This window comes from Lucilia sericata, unplaced genomic scaffold (assembly GCF_015586225.1).
Source record: "Lucilia sericata isolate MDLA Ls3-8-SP2 unplaced genomic scaffold, ASM1558622v1 Contig000512F_arrow, whole genome shotgun sequence".
NCBI classification, from domain to species: Eukaryota; Metazoa; Arthropoda; class Insecta; order Diptera; family Calliphoridae; genus Lucilia; species Lucilia sericata.
Genome location: NW_023994525.1, coordinates 77,449 through 98,705, shown reverse-complemented (window position 1 = coordinate 98,705; position 21,257 = coordinate 77,449). Strand labels below are relative to the sequence as shown.

Below are 21,257 nucleotides of genomic sequence, written 5' to 3'. Positions count from 1 at the left end.
TGAATTAGCTCAAATTTCAATTATCGTTTCACCTTTTCAGCGTAAATTCGTTGTCAGTTGAAAATTTTAAATGCGTTTATGCAAAATCGTGTTTTTTAATAAATGACACTCTTTTAGTAAATGAGCTATATGTATACATATATACAATGTTTAGCGAATTTGTGAAACACAATTATGTTGTTAACATTTTGATAGGAGAAATTTTCGTTTTTTCATTCGCTCTAGATCTGTTCTTGAATTTGATTGATTGCAACTCATTTTTGATTTAATTTATTTGAATTACAATTTCAAATTCAAACGAATTGGAAATTAATTGCAATTCACTTTAACGAATTCATTTGAATTGGAAATGAATTGCAATTCATTTTACAGATTCATTTGAATTGGAAATGAATTGAAATTTATTTATCAAATTTCATTCAATTCTTTTTTCTTGTGAAAAGAATTAATTCAAAAACCAAAAAAGAATGATTCATTTACAAATCTGCTCTTAAAGAAGTTTTTAGTTTTAATAAGGAAATTAACTAAAATCGAAAAGTATTTTGCAGACACCACCGAACAATACCTGTGTCTGCTAGAGGTCTGTCCATCATATAAACATATATTGCAATTTTCAAAGAAAGCTGACCTCTGAAGGACTCAGGCTATGCAACTCACTAATGAAATCAAATCTATTAATTAATTGAAAACGTTTTATATTTAATTGGTTAGTTTAATTTTTTCTGCTAGTTACATACGCATGTAACCATTTGTAATTTCTTAAAAACAACAGCTATTCTTATTTGGAAATAAAGCTTAAAATTCCTCAAAGGTTATAAAAGGTTTTTGTTTTTTTTTTTTTTTTTTTTTGTATACCACAAAGTATTTATGTATTTTTTTCTTTATTTTAGAGGCGACATTATAAATTAGTACAACTACTACGCATTAGATTAATTGTCCTGCAGTATAATAGAAAACCGGGGACTTTTAAATCTACTCTTTTTTCGGTTTGTATGTATTTTTGTTGCTACAGAAACGAATTTCTCTTTTTCCACAATGTTTTGTAAATAAAGTATTATTGTCTATAGCCTTGACCATATCAAGGACAATGGAAAAGGATTGTAATTAAATAGTAGAAGTGGCTATGTGTATGAAAAAAAAAAATTAAAAATAGCAACAAACTGAACTTGTTGAGTTTGGAACAAAAAAAAAAAATACTAAATTTATTAGAAATTATTGTTTTGTAAGTACATAATTACAGTTAAAAAAACATTTTTTTTTAAATTAAGTTTAGTTTTTGTATAAAATAAATTGTTTTTAAAAACTTTAAACATTAATAAACTATAAGTATAGCTAGTGCGTATTTTTCTAATACCCCGTTCAATATTCTTATCATTTTTAAATAAGGCGCCATTAATTACGTAGACAAACAAATTAAAGATTATTTCAGTTTTTACACAAATACACTCCCCAATTCATTCACTAAATCATTAAATAACGTTCACAATTTAAAACAAGTAAGAAAGTATAGTCGGGCGTGGCCGACCATATGATACCCTACACCAGTTATGAATATTAAATGTGATTTATTTTTCATAATATCGCATTTATCTTCAATATTCCCTTGTTCCGATACATTTAAGCAATTTATGGATGAAAAACTAATTTTCTGAAAGAGGCTTTATATGGGGGCTAGGGGCAAATATGGACCAAGCCCGATAAAATTTTGTGAATATATTTATATTTACATAATATTTTATTGTGCTGAATTTCATCGCGATATTTGTGTTTATAAGTTAATTTGGGACATTCAAGTAATTTTCTGAAGGGGACTTTGTATGGGAGCTAGGGTCAAATGGGGCCCGATCTTTATGAAATTTGACAGGGTTATCAAGACTTCTATAAAACTTAGTTATGCCGTATTTTATCGATATATCTGTATATTTAACATAATTATGAGCTCAGAAGCCCTTTTCGGGGGGTTCTGTTCTATGGGGGCTAGGTGAAATAATGGACCGATTTTAACCATTTTCAATAGGCTTCGTCCTTGGGTCAAATAAAACGTGCGTGCCAAATTTCATCCAATTATCTTGAAAATTGCGACCTGTAGCTTGCGCACAAGGTTTACATGGACAGCCAGCCAGCCAGCCAGCCAGCCAGACGGACGGACGGACATAGCTTAATCGACTCAGAAAACGATTCTAAGCCGATTGGTATACTTTAAGGTGGGTCTAGGACGAATATTTTTATATGTTACAAACATCAGCACAAATCCAATATACCCTCCCCACTAAAGTGGTGTAGGGTATAATAAAGTGTGTCGTTCTATAAAAATTTATAATTGAAATGCTACATGTAGAGCAGCAAGTGCAGCACTGTTGCATTCTCTAACTCACACAAGTATAATGTGAGAACTTTATGAATGAAGCATAAAAATATGTAACGCATGAGAAAACGCATAAAAACTTATGCACAAAAAAAAATATAATAATGTAGCAATTATTGACAACCAAGCAACACACCACAGTACAGTGTAATGTACTAAATGTAATGCATCACAAAATGCACTTAAATTTTACAAATTGCATGACGAAATGTTGTACACATACATTTCAAACCCCCCATTTATAAACTGACTGACTCAATCCCATCATAAACATTGAGCTATTATTTCGAATGATGTCTACTATTGAATTTTACAATGTTTTAAGACTGTATTCGCACTATATGGCAATGTACTGTTGATGATTTAGTTGATATTGCACTTATTGTTGTTATTTTAAAGAAATATGTACTATTTTAATACAAAGAGTAAAATCGTGCCGACAGATTTTCATTATTGAAAACAATAAAAGATGTATAATATGAAAAAAAAAAAAATACGGATTGCCAACATGAAATTAAAGTTTATAGAATATGCATTTCGAATTTTTAAACAGAAATTTACAATTTCATATTTTTTCGAAATTTTTTTTTAAAAATAAAGAATTTTTCAAAAACAGAATATTTTGAAAAATTTCTATGCAAATCAAAATTTTCGAATACATTCTATCAAGATCATTTTTAAAAATTTTTATATAAACAGATATTAACAAAATACCGTTTATATATAAAGTTTCAAAATTTGTTATAAAAACAGAATATTTTGAAAAATTTCTATGCAAATCAAAATTTTCGAATACTTTCTATCAAGATAATTTTTAAAAATTTTTCTATAAACATATATTAACAAAATATGGTTTAAATATAAAGTTTCAAAATTTGTTATAAGAATTATTTACAAATTTTCTATGTTAGTTAGTTTGAAAGGAAGATATATGTCACATCAAATCCTAAGAAATACACTTAGGGCCTTCATCGGGACTGTTGTTTGTTTCTTTACCAGTGTCTCTAGTGGGAATCGAACCTACGGTCCTGAAGAAATTTGTTATAAAATGTCTTTTTTGTAAAAAGAATTTTAAAAAAATCTATATAAAGACAAATGTTTCAAAATTTTCTATAAAAAGAAAAATTCGTTAAAAAATTTTCTATAAAAAGACAAATATTTTAAAAATTTTTTAAAAAAAGACAAATTTTTCAAAAATTTTCTTAAAAAAACTGAGTTTTATAAAATTATCTCTAAAAAAGAAATTTTTCTAAAATTTCTATAAAGAGAAATTTTTCAAAAATTTATTGCAATAGTGAAATTTTTCAAAAAATTTCTATAAAAAAACAAAATTTCTATAAAAACATTTTTTTTTAATTTTTATACCCTACACCACTTTAGTGTGTAGGGTATATTGGGTTTGTGCTGATGTTTGTAACGCACAAAAATATTCGTCGTATATCCACATTAAATTATATCAATCGGCTCTGAATCGATTTAGCTATGTCCGTCAGTCCATGTAAACCTTGTAATCATACTACAGCAATTTTCAAGATAATTTGGCACATACGTTTCTTTCGACCCAAGGACGATACCTATTAAAAATGATCAAAATTGGTTCATTATTTTACCTAGTCCCCTACAACCGTACACCCCAAAAAAGGCTTTTGAGCCCATAATTATGTTAAAAATTCTATTATCTCTACATAAATCAGTAAGACTTTGTTTTATATAAGTCTTAATGATGTTACCAATTTTCGTAATGATCGGGCCTCATTTGACCCTATCCCCCATACAAAGTCCCCTTCAGATAATGACTTGAACATCAATAATTATAAACTTATAAACTCTAGTATTACGATGAAATTCTGCATAATTAACTTTAATGTTAAAGTAAATCCCTGTATTAAAATTTATAAGGATAGACCCATATTTCCCCTTGCCCCCATACAATTTCTATTTTATAAAATAACTTTTTTGTCAACAAATTTTTAAAATATTTCGGAATTAAGGTAAAAACTACTTAAATAATTTATTATTAAAAATAATCCTAATAATAAACAAGTAAGAAATTATAGTCGGGCGAGGCCGACCATACCCTACACCTGTTACAAAAATAAAATGTGATTTGGTTTTCATAATTAAGCATTTAAGTTGAATTGTACCTCGCCTCAGAAATACTTAAGCCATTTATTGTTGAATAAAATTGTGGACATTTAAGTCAAAATTTTGAAGGGGGCTTTGTATAGGGCTATGGTCAAATGAGACCCTATAATTATAAAATTCATGAGAGTCATCAAGGCTAGTATAGAACTTGGTTTTGTAGCCTTTTGTCGAGATACGAGTATATTAAACATAATTATGAACTTAAAAGCACTATTCAGGGGTTCGGTTGTATATAAACTTATAAACTCTAGTATTACGATGAAATTCTGCATAATTAACTTTAATGTTAAAGTAAATCCCTGTATTAAAATTTATAAGGATAGACCCATATTTCCCCTTGCCCCCATAAAATTTCTATTTTATAAAATAACTTTTTTGTCAACAAATTTTTAAAATATTTCGGAATTAAGGTAAAAACTACTTAAATAATTTATTATTAAAAATAATCCTAATAATAAACAAGTAAGAAATTATAGTCGGGCGAGGCCGACCATACCCTACACCTGTTACAAAAATAAAATGTGATTTGGTTTTCATAATTAAGCATTTAAGTTGAATTGTACCTCGCCTCAGAAATACTTAAGCCATTTATTGTTGAATAAAATTGTGGACATTTAAGTCAAAATTTTGAAGGGGGCTTTGTATAGGGCTATGGTCAAATGAGACCCTATAATTATAAAATTCATGAGAGTCACCAAGGCTAGTATAGAACTTGGTTTTGCAGCTTTTTGTCGAGATACGAGTATATTAAACATAATTATGAACTTAAAAGCACTATTCAGGGGTTCGGTTGTATGGGGGCTAGGCGAAATAATGGGCCGATCTTAACCATTTTCAATAGGCTTCGTCCCTGGACCAATAGATGATAATGTGTGAAATTTCATTGAATTATTTTCAAAATTGCGACCTGTGGATTGATTACAAGGTTTACAAGGACGGACGGACATAGCTAAATCGACTCAGAAAAGGATACTAAGCCGATTGGTATACCAATATTGGGCATAGGACCAATATTATTGTGCGTTACAAACATCAAATACCCTCCCCACTAAAGTGGTGTAGGGTATAAACATACACTCTAGTGTAGGGTATCATATGGTCGGCCATGACCGACAATACATTCTCACTTGTTTATGAAAAGAGAAGTTTTCAAAATATTCTATGAATGAAGAAATTTTTTAAAATTTAAACATACTGCTAAACGCTGAACGTACCTTATCACACCTTTCAAATATTTGAAAAATACTTTAGAATCTAAAGTGATAATTTCAAAGAGAGTACTAAGTCCGGTCCCTAATCCCTAAAACCAATCACGTGCATGGATTTGTATTTTAATATCACTCTGTTATATGTATTTCTTTATTATAAAATTCTATTATGATGTTGAATTTTAGCATTTTTTTTGGTTTAATAATTATCTTGTTTTGAATTTTATTTACATTTTATGATATTAGAAAAACTTAAACAAAATAATGATTATAAATTTTGTTAAATCTTATAATCTTCAGAAAAATAAAAAACGCATATAAAGTTTAAGATAATACAAAAAAGCTGTTTTCATTGCGTGATTACTACAAGAGATCTTACATACAAAGAACTTAATTTCTCCAAACTGAAATACAACAGGAAATCTACAGGATCTAAAATGAATAATATTATGAATAATGTTTTCTTTAAACAAATGTCCAATATAAAAACTACTCTCACTTACATATAAAGCTATCTTATTATCAATGACCACAAAAACCGGAAGTTTATTATATAATGATGGCAACCCTCTTCTTCTTTTATATAAAAATGTAATTTGTCAGTTATTGTTGTTGTTGTATACATCGTAATGTATTATTCACACATTTTTGACGTATAATTGTACAACAAAGTGTATTATTGTTGTGTTAAACATTTATTTTTGTAAATATTTGACCCATATTTCGTTTGTATTGTAAGTGAGGAAATTTAATAGAAAATTAAATAACAATTATATATATATTTATAAAACTGGAATGTCTCTTTTTTAAAAATATCTTTTACAATAAATACTAAGAAAAATAAATACTGCTATAATGTTAGACTAAATATGTATTGTACATGCAGTGAATCAACTAAGTTTTTTGCCTACCTTTTTTTAAAAGAATTTTGTTTTTTGTTCATAAATAAAATTCAAAAAACAGGTAAAAAGTAAATTTATGTTTTCTAATTGAAAATAGAGATTGTGTAGTATGGGAAAACCAAGAAAAATATTAAAATAAAAATTTTGGTGCATTTGTTGTTGCATTTTATGATTTTTCATCAGAATTTGCACGTCAATAAAGTATTTTGCATATTGAAATTTCCAGTTAATTTCGTTGGGGTTTTCAAATTATTTCTTAATTGCTTTTTGGAATTTATTGTTTTATTGTTAAAAGGACACGTGTTAAGTATTTATACCCTACACCACTTTAGTGGGGAGGGTATATTGGATTTGTGCTGATGTTTGTAACGCACAATCATATTGGTCCTATACCCACCTTAAAGTATACCAATCGGCTTAGAATCATTTTCTGAGTCGATTTAGCTATGTCCGTCCGTCTGTCCGTCCATGTAAACCTTGTAATCAAACTACAGGTCGCAATTTTGAAGATAATTCAATGAAATTTGGCACATGATCTTCTATTGGCCCAGGGACGAAGCCTATTGAAAATGGTTAATAGCGGTCCATTATTTCACCTAGCCCCCATACAACTGAGCCCCCGAATAGGGCTTGTAAACCTTTTAATCAAACTACAGGTCGCATTTTTGAAGATAATTCAATGAAATTTGGCAGATGATCTTCTATGGTACCGGAGACGAAGCTTATTGAAAATGGTTAACATCGGTCCATTATTTCACCTAGACCTCATACAACTGAAAACGACGAATAGGGATTTTAAGTTTATAATTATGTTTAATATACTCGTATCTCGACAAAAAGCTGCAAAACCAAGTTCTATACTAGCCTTGATGACTCGCATGAATTTTATAATTATAGGGTCTCATTTGACCATAGCCCCTATACAAATCCCCCTTCAAAATTTGACTAAAATGTCCACAATTTTATTCAACAATAAATGGCTTAAGTATAATTTAAGGCAAGGTGCAATTCAACTTAAATGCTTTATTATGAAAACTAAATCACATTTTATTTTTGTAACAGGTGTAGGGTATTATATGGTCGGCCTCGCCCGACTATAATTTCTTACTTGTTTTCAATTGTAATTTTCAAAAATCATATCCTTATTGTGTAAAACTGTGTAGTTATTTGCGTTAAAAATGTTTAAAGGGAAATAATGAGGCAATTCCAATATAAAAAAATAGTTTAGATTTTTAGAACAAGTATAAATCAATGAAATTCAATTATGAGATGTTTAATCAATCATTAAAAATATATAAAATATAGAAATTGATGAAATAACACAAAGAATTATTAAAAAAAAACGCACTGAGTTGTCTTTCAAAATCTTTAACTGCCAAAGGAGAGCGACTTGTATCCAAGCAAAAACCATTGAAGTCCTCATTTATCTTCTCCAAAGTCCATATACGAACTTAAATGAACACTATGTTTAAATTTAGACCTCTAAACAGACCTTAGGTTGCTTGGAAACAATATAAACTGAACTATCATGTGGTACGGGAAAAATACTTAATTTAGATATTTACAAATAGAGGCGGTTCTCATCACCTAAGATCCACCAAAGCAATATTTTACAGCTAATACATACACTTATATATAGTTAGAACCCAAATTAAAATAACTATCCAAATCCAACTACGCCTACTGTATTTTATTCATAAAATAATGCATTCAAAATATGAGGTAGAGTATCAAAATTCTAGCATGTAATAGTTCTATAGTGGTATACGGTGATATCACCATACTTAGAGTGGCTAGGATGGTACTTAGTGTTAGCTTTATTGAATAAGAATCAATATTATACAATTCTAAATAAAATTCACACAGTACTCCCCAAATAGATGGGGTTTCCGTAATGTAGTTTTTGTTTATCAATACAAAATGACCAAAAACCCAGATTTCTGTTATAATCTATAGATTTATACCCCACTAAAATTTTTTTCTAGGTCCAAATCCATTGATTTCCTAATATATCATGTATCCAATTCAAAATTACTTATTATTTTCGAAATTAAATCAAAGAAACGATAGATTTCATGTTAAGTCAAATATTGAAAAATTCATATAATATATAGGATAATAAATGAACAAAAAACCTAAAAAAGCAAAATACTTTATAGACCTTAAAACTTAACAATACGTTCACATTTTATCAAAAATCTCGTTAATTAATATCACGATTTTACTTTTTATGGTAGAAAATTAAAATATAAGATATTCTTTAAAAATTACAACAAACAAATTGCTTTATTTTGCTAAAAATTATTGTTCAGATAAAGTTTTTTCTTAAAATTTATAAAATTTTACATAGGCAAATTACTTAATTGATTCACTGTATGTATGTATTATCTATAATTTGTTATAAATCACTCAAGTAAAAACAAATATGTAATTATAATTATTTAGTCGTTATAACAAACTATTTAAAACCATAATTTAAAATTAAAGAAAAATCTAAATTAAATATTTCAAAAAACCAAGCGCCAAGTTTTTTATATATTCGCAAAACTTTCTTCATTTTCCAAATACAAACATGAGAAAAATGTATTTGACAAAATGTCTTTAAACAAAAGTTTTAAGGGGAGAGCGTATAGAGAGACAGTGAATAAATAATAATAATAATAATAATATTGCAAATAATTTGTATGACAAACTTACCACCACTGGCACCAATGTCATGTAACATGATGCGAGAATTTGTAAAAAATGGCCTCAGAGAGGGTTTAGGTGTTGAACCAATTGACAAACTGTCAATGTCAGGACCGGAATCATCACCCTCACAACACGATAACGATTCAAGCTCTTGAAATAATGCATCCAAATCACGTTCGCCACGTAATGCGGCTGTACCGCGATTTACTTCACCTTCCAATTCTTCGGAGGCTTTGAAACGTTTTAAAAGTGCAAATATTTTCTGCTTAAAATTACGCTGTTGCAGGGAAATGGTCTGAAAAGATATAAATTAGAGATGTTAGAAACACACAAAATAATTAATGCATAAAAAAAAATTTCTTTTAAATAGACATTGTTTATAAACAATTATGAATGTTTTCCAAAAGATTTTATCTTAAGTGACACTTTATTTAATAGGTTCATAATTACACCTGTTTTTTTGTTTTCTTTGTTTTTTCTTTTCTGGTATAATTTATAAATGGTTACAAGTTTCAAATAATACAGTGGTATCATATAATGTGTATGTATATTATATAATTTTATACTTAATTGTATATTGATTAAAAAATTTCTATAATTAATGAAATTTACTTGAAATTTATCAAATATTTTTTGAAAATAAGAAATTTATTAGAATTTGTATTTTTTGGAAAATTTTTTGAAATATAAAATAGAAATTTTTGGATTTTTAAAATTTTAAAAAATATGAAAAATAGATTGTGGAAACAGTTTTTTTAAAAATTAAAATGTTAGGAGATATGGTCTAAAATTTTAAAAATGTTCAAACTTTTTTAAAAAATAGAATATTTATCGAAATTTTTCTAATTTAACTTTTTAACAGGGAGATTTTAAAAACGGAAAAATTTTCCAAAAATATGAAATTATTTTAAAAACCAACAAATTTTCTAAATATTTATGATTTTTTTAACAAATTTGGGGAAAATCTTCAAAATGTTTAAAATTTTTGGCAATTAAAAAAAAAAAATCTGGAAAGTGAAATTTTTTTCAAAACAATCAATCTTTTGACATTTTTTTTAAAAATAGAAAATTTTCTAACATAAAAAAATTAAAAAAAGATATCTCAAAAAATAAAAAGAAAATTTAAGGAAAATTATGTAGAATTTATCAAAATATTCTATAAACAACTAATTTTATTATAGGACACGTTCTTCAGCAGACATTTCCAGTTTTCTACAATAGGTACTTATTGTACGATTAAAGTATTTGCACACTGTAATTTCGAATTTATATAAAAAAAAAACTATTCTATGTTATAAAAGTAAAACTTTAATTATCCTCAATTAATTAAGAACAACACGCACTTAACATAATCCTATTCTCACCTACGCATAACATACTTTTCACAGACACAGTCCCAGCCACATGGATAAAGTTTGAAGTGCCTCCTCCCAATTAACAATACCAACAACAACATTTGCCCACCTTTCACCTTCTCGTCTGCCGAAATAATATATGAGTACAGATAGCTACACAAACAATATGACAGATATAAACATTTTCTTCTTGATACGAGTGTCAAAGTAAAAGTTCATTAGAAATTTTCTATTTGTAGGTTGGCAGGCGATAAAAAGGCAAGCGATTTCGTTTTAGAACGGAAAAATAAAATGTTACCAAAAGTATATTATCAATTCCTTTTGAAAGAACTTTTTCGCTTGCCCTCGCATCTTGGGTGATTTCTATTTATGTTTGTACAAGTTTTTTTTTTGGTTTTTATTTGTTGTTGTCGATGTTTGTTGTTCATTTCCTTGAGATAAGTTCATTAGCTTTTTTAAAATAAAATAAAAACTTTTTAATTTTTTGTACAATTTGTGTTCAAAGACAATTTAACGATTTTTCGGAGGAATATATGCAATACCAGCTATCTTTTATTTTCATGAAAATGAAATGTTGATGCCAAAATATTTGGCAAAAATATTTTTTAATTTTTTCGTAAAAAAAAAAAACAAAAATCGACCATTTTTCAAATTATGTGATATGAGGCTTTAGATCTTTTGTTCTCTTAAAAACTTGTGTTTGCATAAGATAGAGACTTTTGAATATAGTAGCTCAATATAGAAAGGAAAACATGCATGTCTAAAAAAAGAACACATTATTGAAATGAAACAATTAATTTGTATTGTATAATTTATTAATATGTATATGAAAAACCCAATTTCTCTGATTGCTCATTAAAAGTTTTGTTGTTAAAGAATAAATAAATTATTTATTTAATTGTACCACCTGTTGAAATTTTAAGTTAAGAAGAAAATTTATATTAAAAAATGGAAATAAAATTACATCCTTGACATGTTTTATGGTTTCATGAGTGACATATCAATTATTATTTAAATAATTTTTTTTTTATAATTTTTAAGAATTTAGGACATAGGTATACAATGAGTGTATTTTGATTTCCTAAGGACATTGTAGAAAGTTTAATATGTGAATGTTTAAAATATTATTATGTGAATAAACTTAAATGTTATTTATAACTTATACCGCTTTAATCGTTACGTTTAATATTAAATAGTTTACATAATATAGAAAAAGTTAACCCGAACTTTGGGTGCTCAAACTTTTAACTTTATTATTTTATATTATATTTCAGAATTCTAGAAGAGCATGTAACGCTGAGAGTTTGAGAGTTCCAAACAATGTATAAACTTTGAAAATGTATTTTAAACGTTAAAATTGTTTTATTTTACAGGCCAACAAATTTTTAACCCAGAGACTGCACTGAATCCGAATCTGGACTTTATTTCAAAGTTGACATAACAGATTTTATAAATAAAGCTGTCTTAACGCTGTTGTATGGTCTCAAATATGACCAAAATGTTTTTTCATTTCATCACCTGATTTGATGGATAAGTTACACAGGCCGATAAATTTTTAACCCAGAGACCAAAGTATACTTTTCTAACGAATTGAGCCCCGCTGAATCCGAATCTGATCTCAAAACTGCTCGATTAGATTTCTGGGATTTGCTCGAAGATAACTTTATTTATAAAATGTTGTATGCCATCTGAAAGTCCACTCTGTCAAATTGAAAATAAAGACTTAACGCTCGTTATAAACAATATTTACAAAGCATACTACTCTACGCACCGAGAACCATGAGTTTTCAGAGCTGCTAGAATAGATGACATACAACATTTTATAAATATAGTCTTGGCGCTGTTACAACGTCTCAAAAGGGAAAAAATGGCGTTTTCCTAAAATTTAAGGATACGATATCTCAAATCCCAGATGTGATGGAGAAATTCTGGTCAGTGTAACACCTTTTACAGAAAACCAAGTTATTATCACGCCAATAAATGTTTTTAAACATTCAAAGATATTGCTAGTGTCAGAGAAAAATGAGGTGCGACCATTACGAAAATGCCGATTTTTGTATAATAGGTACTAGACCACATGACATAATTATAAGCTCCAAATCCCTTATCGAAAGGTAGGGCTTTTTTGTGGGGTCTAAATGAAATAATAAACCGATTTCAAAAATGTTCAATAGGCCCCTTCCTTGTAAATTTTATATAATTAGGTGGAAAATTGCGGTCTCTAATTTGAATACAAGGTTTAAATAGATGAAAAACCGAAGGATATATCAAAATCGTAAAAATGATTCTGAGCTGAGGTTTACTTTAAGATAGGTTTGGGGCTAATATTTCTATGCGTTACATACATCAGCACCTAATACCCTTCATACAATGGTAGTGGTAATTGTTTTTAAAAATTTATAGAAAAATCTACGCAGTTAGCATAGGTATCAAAACAATAAAGAATTACTAGGACTAGTAAAACCACCCAGGTACCCCTCTATAAACTGTCTTTAAAATCTTAGACCAATTCAAACAAATTTCTATTAGTTGCGATCAATTGAGATTAAAAATATAATTGTTTTCCTCCCTACTGAAGATTAAATTGGACACGCAACGATATTGTTACTACTTATGTATTGAATAAATTCTAAAGGACTGAACATTTAAATACTTTCGCCCCCTAGAGCGTTATAGAAATCCTTGTGTAGACAATTGACAACATCTTAGAAACATCTGCTTTAAGTTTTTTTTTCGTAAACATGTATGTATTTATATACAGTATTTTTTTGTTCATTAAATTTAAATTGTTGTAAACAATTTAAAAATTCTCTTTACTATTTGTAAAATAAAATAAATATATTTAGTATACAACATTTATAATTAATTATATACTGTAAACAGCGAATCGAGTCGCGAATATTTATTGGTTTTTTTTTTTTTCGTCTTAAGAGAAATTAAATTAAACAGAAAGAAATTAAATAAAAATAATTAAATTTCTTGTATTTAAATTGAAATGTAGCAACCAGATCTGGTTGATATTACCTAAAGTTAATGTTGCATTATTAAGCTCAAGCTTTTTTGAAAAATTATTTAAAATATAAATAAATGAAAAATATTTTTAAAAATTGAAAAAAAAAAATGTATTAAAGCAAATCTATGATGAAATGTTTTATCAAGAAATAAATAGATCATTCGCTTTTTAAATTTGCTCGTTATTTATAAATAACGTTGGCTTTCAATATTATTTTCAATTGCGGTTTAAGTGTAGTGCGTTTATATGTTTGTATACGCAAGTTTTGATATAATAGATATGAACTAAAATTAGACATCATTTTTGCACACAATTTTGTTTAAAAGAATTAAAATTTACTCACCCTGCTGATTTTAGCACGTGATGAACTTTTATCCTTCATTTCGAATTCACTATCACTGTCAACGGGATTATTAGCACCTAATGCCACAACGTCTTCAACTTCTGAACGTTGTAATTTACGATATTTGCGCATATCATGCTTGGAAGGATTATAATCGCGTTTTGGATCGTAGCCGGGTATGCCAAGATCATTGGTTTCGTCGTTAAACTCGCCAGAACTGAATTCAGCCTCCTCGTCTTCGTCTGAATATTCAGCAACACGATCTAAACGAATGAAACGTTAAATTATTTTTTTTTTTTTTTTGGATTTCAATTGAATTTTTATTTTTTTTATTATTATATTATTTTCATTTAATATTTTTATAAATGAGTATGTGTTTTGGATGATTAACACTGTATATTTTTTTTTAAGGTTTGACACATGAGCATGAACACACTGATAAATAAATTGCGTTTAAGTACAAAAACAAAAAATGAAGCACAGACATTTAATTAAAAGCAAAACTGAACTGAACAAATTAAGAATTTAATTAAAAAAAAATTAAATTAAAAATTCTAACCGCAACTCGATGATTAATAATTATTTAAATTAAAATTAAATTTTAAGTATTAAACACAACAAGTAGCATTTAAATACTGAAATTTTTAAAAAACTGTTTTTTAAACGCAAAGGAAACTTGTTATTTTTTTGTTAAATAAAATAATAATATTAAACTTTTCATGTTAATTTATAATAATTTAAATTTGGGTTAATATTCGTTTTAATTTGTTGTTTTGTTATTTATATTTGTAATTTTAAAATTTTGTATGCACTTTAATTACTTTTCATAAATTTCTTGAAATTTTTATTTATTATTTTTAATTTTTTCTTGGGATGAATCATATTCATTTGTTTATAGTATTTATTTAAATTTTATTTTACACTAATAGTATTTTTTCTTTCTTTAACAATAATTTCACGTCTTGTTTTTTTTTTTTTCAAGTGAACAAAAAATATACGAGACAACGAACACGTTAATAATTTGTTATTAACTTGGCGCGTACAATCTATCTTAGTGACTGTTATATCTAGTGGCGCATTTAAAACTGATATGACTTCCGTTGAATTTTCTCAATTTTGAAGAAAAAGAAATGTAGTGTGTTTGTACTACAAATTTCATTATCTTTTTGCTACAACCAACAACAACAATATGAAGAGCAACAAACCAATAACACAAATACAATGAAAAATTAATAACAAAAACAAAACCAAATACAATTTACAATAAATATAAACAATAACAAACCAGCAATGCCGCCTCATTTAAAGAAGAAGAAAGTAAAACGTCAGGGCGTCAAATGAGAAAGAAAATACAGTGAGAGTTTAAACTTTTTGTTATTCATTTTTTTTTTTTTGTGAGCGTATAGTACAGATAATCATGAGTATTTGTTATTGTTTTTGTTTTTGTTTTTTTTTTTTTTGTTTTGTATTTTTGTTTTGTTCGATTAAAAATAACAACAACCAAAAACCCATATGAGTACTAGAGTAAGTACATGCATACAAACATGTGTGTTTTATGCACTTACAAATGTATATTATTTAATTAAGCGAATCATCACAATAAAATTCAGTGTTGACAAATTTTTTATTTAACAAAAATCGCTCTTTGTACTTGAAATTATCAGACTGTGTTACTCATTTAGTGCCAAGATGATTTTGCCATGTTCGTCCATCTGTCTGTTGAAAGTACAAAATTTTACCAAAATATTCTGTCAATCAAAGTTTGGTATTTACACCCAGTGTGCTACCCTAAAACCAATATAAACAAGGAAGAAGGTATAGTCGGGCGTGACCTACCATATTGATACCCTAATCATAATTCATAATAAAGCATTTATCTTCAATATTACCTTGTTCCGATACATTTAAGCAATTTACGGATGAAAAACTAATTTTCTGAAAGAGGCTTTATTTATATGGCGGGCTAGGGGCAAATATGGACCAAGCCCGATAAAGTTTTGTGAATATATTTATATTTATATAATATTTATTTGTGCTGAATTTCATAGCGATATTTGTGTTTATAAGTCAATTTTGGACATTTAAGTTATTTTCTGAAGGGGACTTTGTATGGCTGCTAGGGTCAAATGAGGCCCGATCTTCATGAAATTTGGAAAGGTCATCAAGGCTTGTAGAAAACTCAGTTGTGCCGCTTTTTATCGATATACAGGTATATTTAACATAATTATGAGCTTAGAAGCCATTTTCGGGTTCTGTTGTATGGGGGCTAAATAATGGACCGATTTTAACCATTTTCAAAAGCGTGTGTACCAAATTTCATCTAATTATCTTGAAAATTGCGACCTGTACCTTGCGCACAAGGTTTACATGGCCAGCCAGCCAGACGGACGGACATAGCTTAATCGATTCAGAAAACGACGATTCAGAATAGGACGTATGTTACAAACATCAGCACAAACGCAATATATCCTCCCCACTAAAGTGGTGTAGGGTGTAATAAAAAACCAACTTTACGTTTTTTGAAGATTCTAGATATAACAGTTTCTCAGATATACGAAATTTTGCATTTAATTCATATTGGAAATCGCAAGCCCTATTACCAACTTTTCACATGGATGTCAGAGTTCTTCTTGCATAGTTTCCAGATATACGAATTTTTCTACTTAATTCATATGGGAGGTGTCAAGCCTCCTAATAAAAGTCCGCCCATTTTCTCCCAAATGTTCTAGCTCCAGTAGTTTCCTTGATAAAATAATTTCTGTATTTAATTTATATGGAAATGTTCAAATGTTCACATGGATGTCAAAGTTATTCGTGCAAAATTTTAGAATTTTAGCTCTGATAGTGTCTCAACTATACGAATTTTTAAATTTAGTTCATATGGGAACTTTGACACCCATATTGTCAAAGTCTTCCATTAGAAATTTGAGAATTCCCGTTCTTGCAGTTTCTGAGATATGCGACGTTTAATACTTATTTTGTATGTGGGCTTGGCACGTCGCCTACTTGAAATTTTGAAGAAATAAATAGCCTATAGTTCCTTCTAGACATACAGGAATACAATCTTAAAATTTCAGAAAGAGCGGTCTAGCCGTTTTGCTGTGCATAATTTGGAGAATTAGATCTCTTGTTAGAACCAAATAATATCAAGATACGCAAGTAAATTTTTTTAAGTTTAATGGACGGAATTTTCTATGGATATTAATAGATCCATTTCCAGAAACATAGGGGATATTACTTAAGAGCTAAAAAATAGCTACATTGACATTATTGTCATGTTCTTATAGTTAAAATATACACACTCTCACTTAAAACACCCAATGAAGGAGTTAATTTGTTCAGATATATTTTTGTTTTGTTAACATCATTTACATATACACACTCAAAAAAAAAAATCTGTTGCTCTTTATTTAATCTACTTAGTAGATTCTACTCACTGCAATACATACAACAACTTATTAAAAATAATAAGGGAAATGTTAATGTGTGAGTTTGCATTTTAAATAATAATAAATTTAAATACTTTTAAGCCCCTTAAAAAATCAGATAAATTGTATTATAAGTGATTTTTATTTTAAAAATAAACTTTAACATTCATTTTGTTCCACTTTTTCGATATTATTTCAACACAAAGACTTGTTTGTCATCATTTAAGAAAAAAAAAAGGCACTTGTCAACTTTTTCATATTCCCTGAAATATATTTACAACAATTTTCCTTTTAATTTCAAAGAGCTATGTATATAAAATGACTCTTCCTTGACAAGTGTTTTAACACGTTTATCTTTGGGTGGTACTCTTGGTTTACGTGTATGTGTGTGCATTTTCATTTTTCCATATGATTTTTCACTTTCTCAGTTATAGAAGAAATAAAAATATATTTTTTATATATTTTTATTTTTCCACTATTTATACCCTACACCACTTTAGTGGGGAGGGTATATTGGATTTGTGCTGATGTTTGTAACATACAAAAATATTCGTCCTAGACCCACCTTAAAGTATACCAATCGGAATCGTTTTCTGAGTCGATTAAGCTATGTCCGTCCGTCCGTCTGGCTGGCTGTCCATGTAAACCTTGTGCGCAAGGTACAGGTCGCAATTTTCAAGATAATTGGATGAAATTTGGCATGCACGTTTTATTTGACCCAAGGACGAAGCCTATTGAAAATGGTTAAAATCGGTCCATTATTTCACCTAGCCCCTATAGAACAGAACCCCCCGAAAAGGTCTTCTGAGCTCATAATTATGTTAAATATACAGATATATCGATAAAATACGGCACAACTAAGTTTTATAGAAGTCTTGATGACCCTGCCAAATTTCATAAAGATCGGGCCCCATTTGACCCTAGCTCCCATACAAAGCCCCCTTCAGAAAATTACTTGAATGTCCCAAATTAACTTATAAACACAAATATCGCGATGAAATTCAGCACAATAAAATATTATGTAAATATAAATATATTCACAAAATTTTATCGGGCTTGGTCTATATTTGCCCCTAGCCCCCATATAAAGCCTCTTTCAGAAAATTAGTTTTTCATCCATAAATTGCTTAAATGTATCGGAACAAGGGAATATTGAAAATAAATGCTTTACTATGAAAAATAAATCACATTTAATATTCATAACTGGTGTAGGGTATCATATGGTCGGACTCGCCCGACTATACTTTCTTACTTGTTTTTATCGTATTTATTAAAGTAAACACAACACATACATATACAAAAACTACAATTTATAGAGTAAAAAAGTTTTATTTATTTATTCTAGGGAGAGTGAGCTATTTGTTTTGTTTTTTGGTTGAATTATTGATTGTTATCAGCCGGCCGGTTTATGATATATTTGTTGTTGTTGTTGAAGTCTCAGTGATTAGTATTTTAATGTCAGTAGACATGATTAAAGTTAAATTAAAAAAATGAAGTAGACTATTTTGAAATTCTTGCGATTATTACGAATACTTATGGTGACAAGAAATTTATGAAACAAAAGATGACTATTATTAATGAAACATTTTATAAACAGCAGGTCCTTCATGTAATAATCTAAGCATACAAATTGTAAAAATATCCATAATAAGTAATAATGTCTAAACAGGTTCTGCCAAAAACTATTTATGTTAACTTTTTACGACATGAATGAAACTATTGGTATAAAAATAATGGGGTAATGATAACTAATTACATGTAATTGCAACTTTTTGCAATTACAATTATTTGTAATATAATAAATAATAAAGTCATTGAAATAATCAATTACAAGTAATTGTAAGTAATTGATAAAACTTTAATTACATGTAATTTAGGCAGTCGTGCATTTTCTTCCATTTTCTTTTTAAGACAAATTTGACCATTTTCAATCCCAAATATTTCTTAAAATTATACAAAGATCCCGATGGAAAGTTTATTTCATCATCAACCGATGATGAGTTACAAGTTCTTTCAGTTTCCAATTAAGTTTTTTTAAAATCATTATTGTTTATTAAGTTGCCAGTCACTCTTTTCATTTATTAAACATTTTTCTTTAAGCAAGAACTGGGTTTTCTTTAAATTTTATAAAGTGTGTCAAATGAATTGATTTGTATCAGACTTTAAATTAGTTTGAATTGATCGATTGCATGTTGTTAATCAATCAGTTTTTTTTTATTATCTATATAATATAAAAAGCTATAATTGCAGTAATGCTTCTAATAGGAAATAAGGAGTGGTAGTATAAAGGGATATATAAATATATATAACTTTTATTTACCCAAAAACATAAAAAATAGCCGCAATTAAAAAAAATATTTTCTTTATTAAGGGAAAAAATCAGAAATATAAATTAATTACCAAATTCTATAATGCAATTCTAAGTGAAATTTCCCTTATATAAATTAAACAAGTAAGAAGTTATAGTCGAGCGAGGCCAATCATATAATAATATACACCAGTTGTAAAAAAAATGTGATTTAGTGTTCATAATAAAGCATTTAAGATGAATTGTACGTTGTCTCAGATATACTTTAGCCATTTTTTGTTGAATAAAATTGTGAACATTTAAGTCATATATCATCAAAAAATTAGTCAGGGTCATGAAGGCTAGTATAGAACTTGGTTTTGCAGCTTTTTGTCGAGATACGAGTATATTGAACATAATTATGAACTTAAAAGCCCTACTCGAGGGGTTCAGTTGTATTGGGCTAGGTCAAATATTGGACCGATGTTACCCATTTTCAATAGGATTCGTCTCTACTACAGTAGGAGATCATGTGCAACATTTAATTGAATTATCATCAAAATTGCGACCTGTACTTTGATTACAAGGTTTACAAGCCCTTTTCTGGGGTTCAGTTGTATGGGGGCTAGGTGAAATAATGAACCGATCATAACCATTTTCGATAGGTTTCGTTACTGAGACATGTAGCAAATTTCTTTGAATTATCTTCAAAAATTTTACCAGTAGTTTGACTACAAGGTTTACATGGATGGACGGACATAGCTAAATCGACTCAGAAAATTATTCTAAGCCGATTGGTATACTTTAAGGGTATAGGACCAATATTATTGTGTGTTACAAACATCAGCACAAACCCAATATACCCTCCCCACTAAAGTGGTGTAGGGTATAAAAATTTATTATATCTAGACACTATATTCAAAAAGTGCTAACTCAAAAAAAAACTATTTTTCATGAAAGCAAAAAAACTTACTTTCCATGATATGTTTATAATAATCACTTATACTTATATACAAATTAAAACATTTTGTTTTTCCTAGGATTTATATCAGGGTTAGTTAGTTAGTTAGTTTGAAAGAGGAATGTATATAGTACATCAAATCCGAAGAAATACGCATATTGCGCCTGTTGTGCGCTCCTTAACCAGTGCCTCAGGTGGGAATCGAACCCACCACCTCCGGTCTACCAGACTAGAACACTAACCACTAACCTATCGGTGGTCATTATTTTAGGGTTTAATGGAGCGTTAAAGTAATTTTCTGGAGTAGACCTTTTATAGGCGATAGGGTCCATTATAAACCGATCATCATAAACTTTGGCAGAGAGATTTTGATTCCCATAAAACTTGTTTATGTCGAATTTCATGGCCATACAGTTATTATTAAGCAGTAATGAACGTTAGTCATTTCTGCAGGGAACCTCATATGGGAGGTAGGGTCAATTATGGACCGATGTTTGTGTAAACTTGTTTATATCGAATGAGCATTATAATTATTTTCTAGAGGGATCTTTATATTGGG

The 21,257-nt window shown here is 28.4% G+C and overlaps 1 protein-coding gene across 1 annotated transcript in view; it reads right to left on the bottom strand.

The window, feature by feature from the left end:
* The window catches only part of LOC119605718 (phosphofurin acidic cluster sorting protein 2), a 54,064-nt gene that overhangs the window by 12,013 nt on the left and 20,794 nt on the right, over positions 1-21,257 (bottom strand). Inside the window, 2 exon segments of the mRNA XM_037958995.1 lie at positions 9,318-9,606; positions 14,023-14,285. Coding sequence (XP_037814923.1) covers positions 9,318-9,606; positions 14,023-14,285 — 552 coding nt within the window.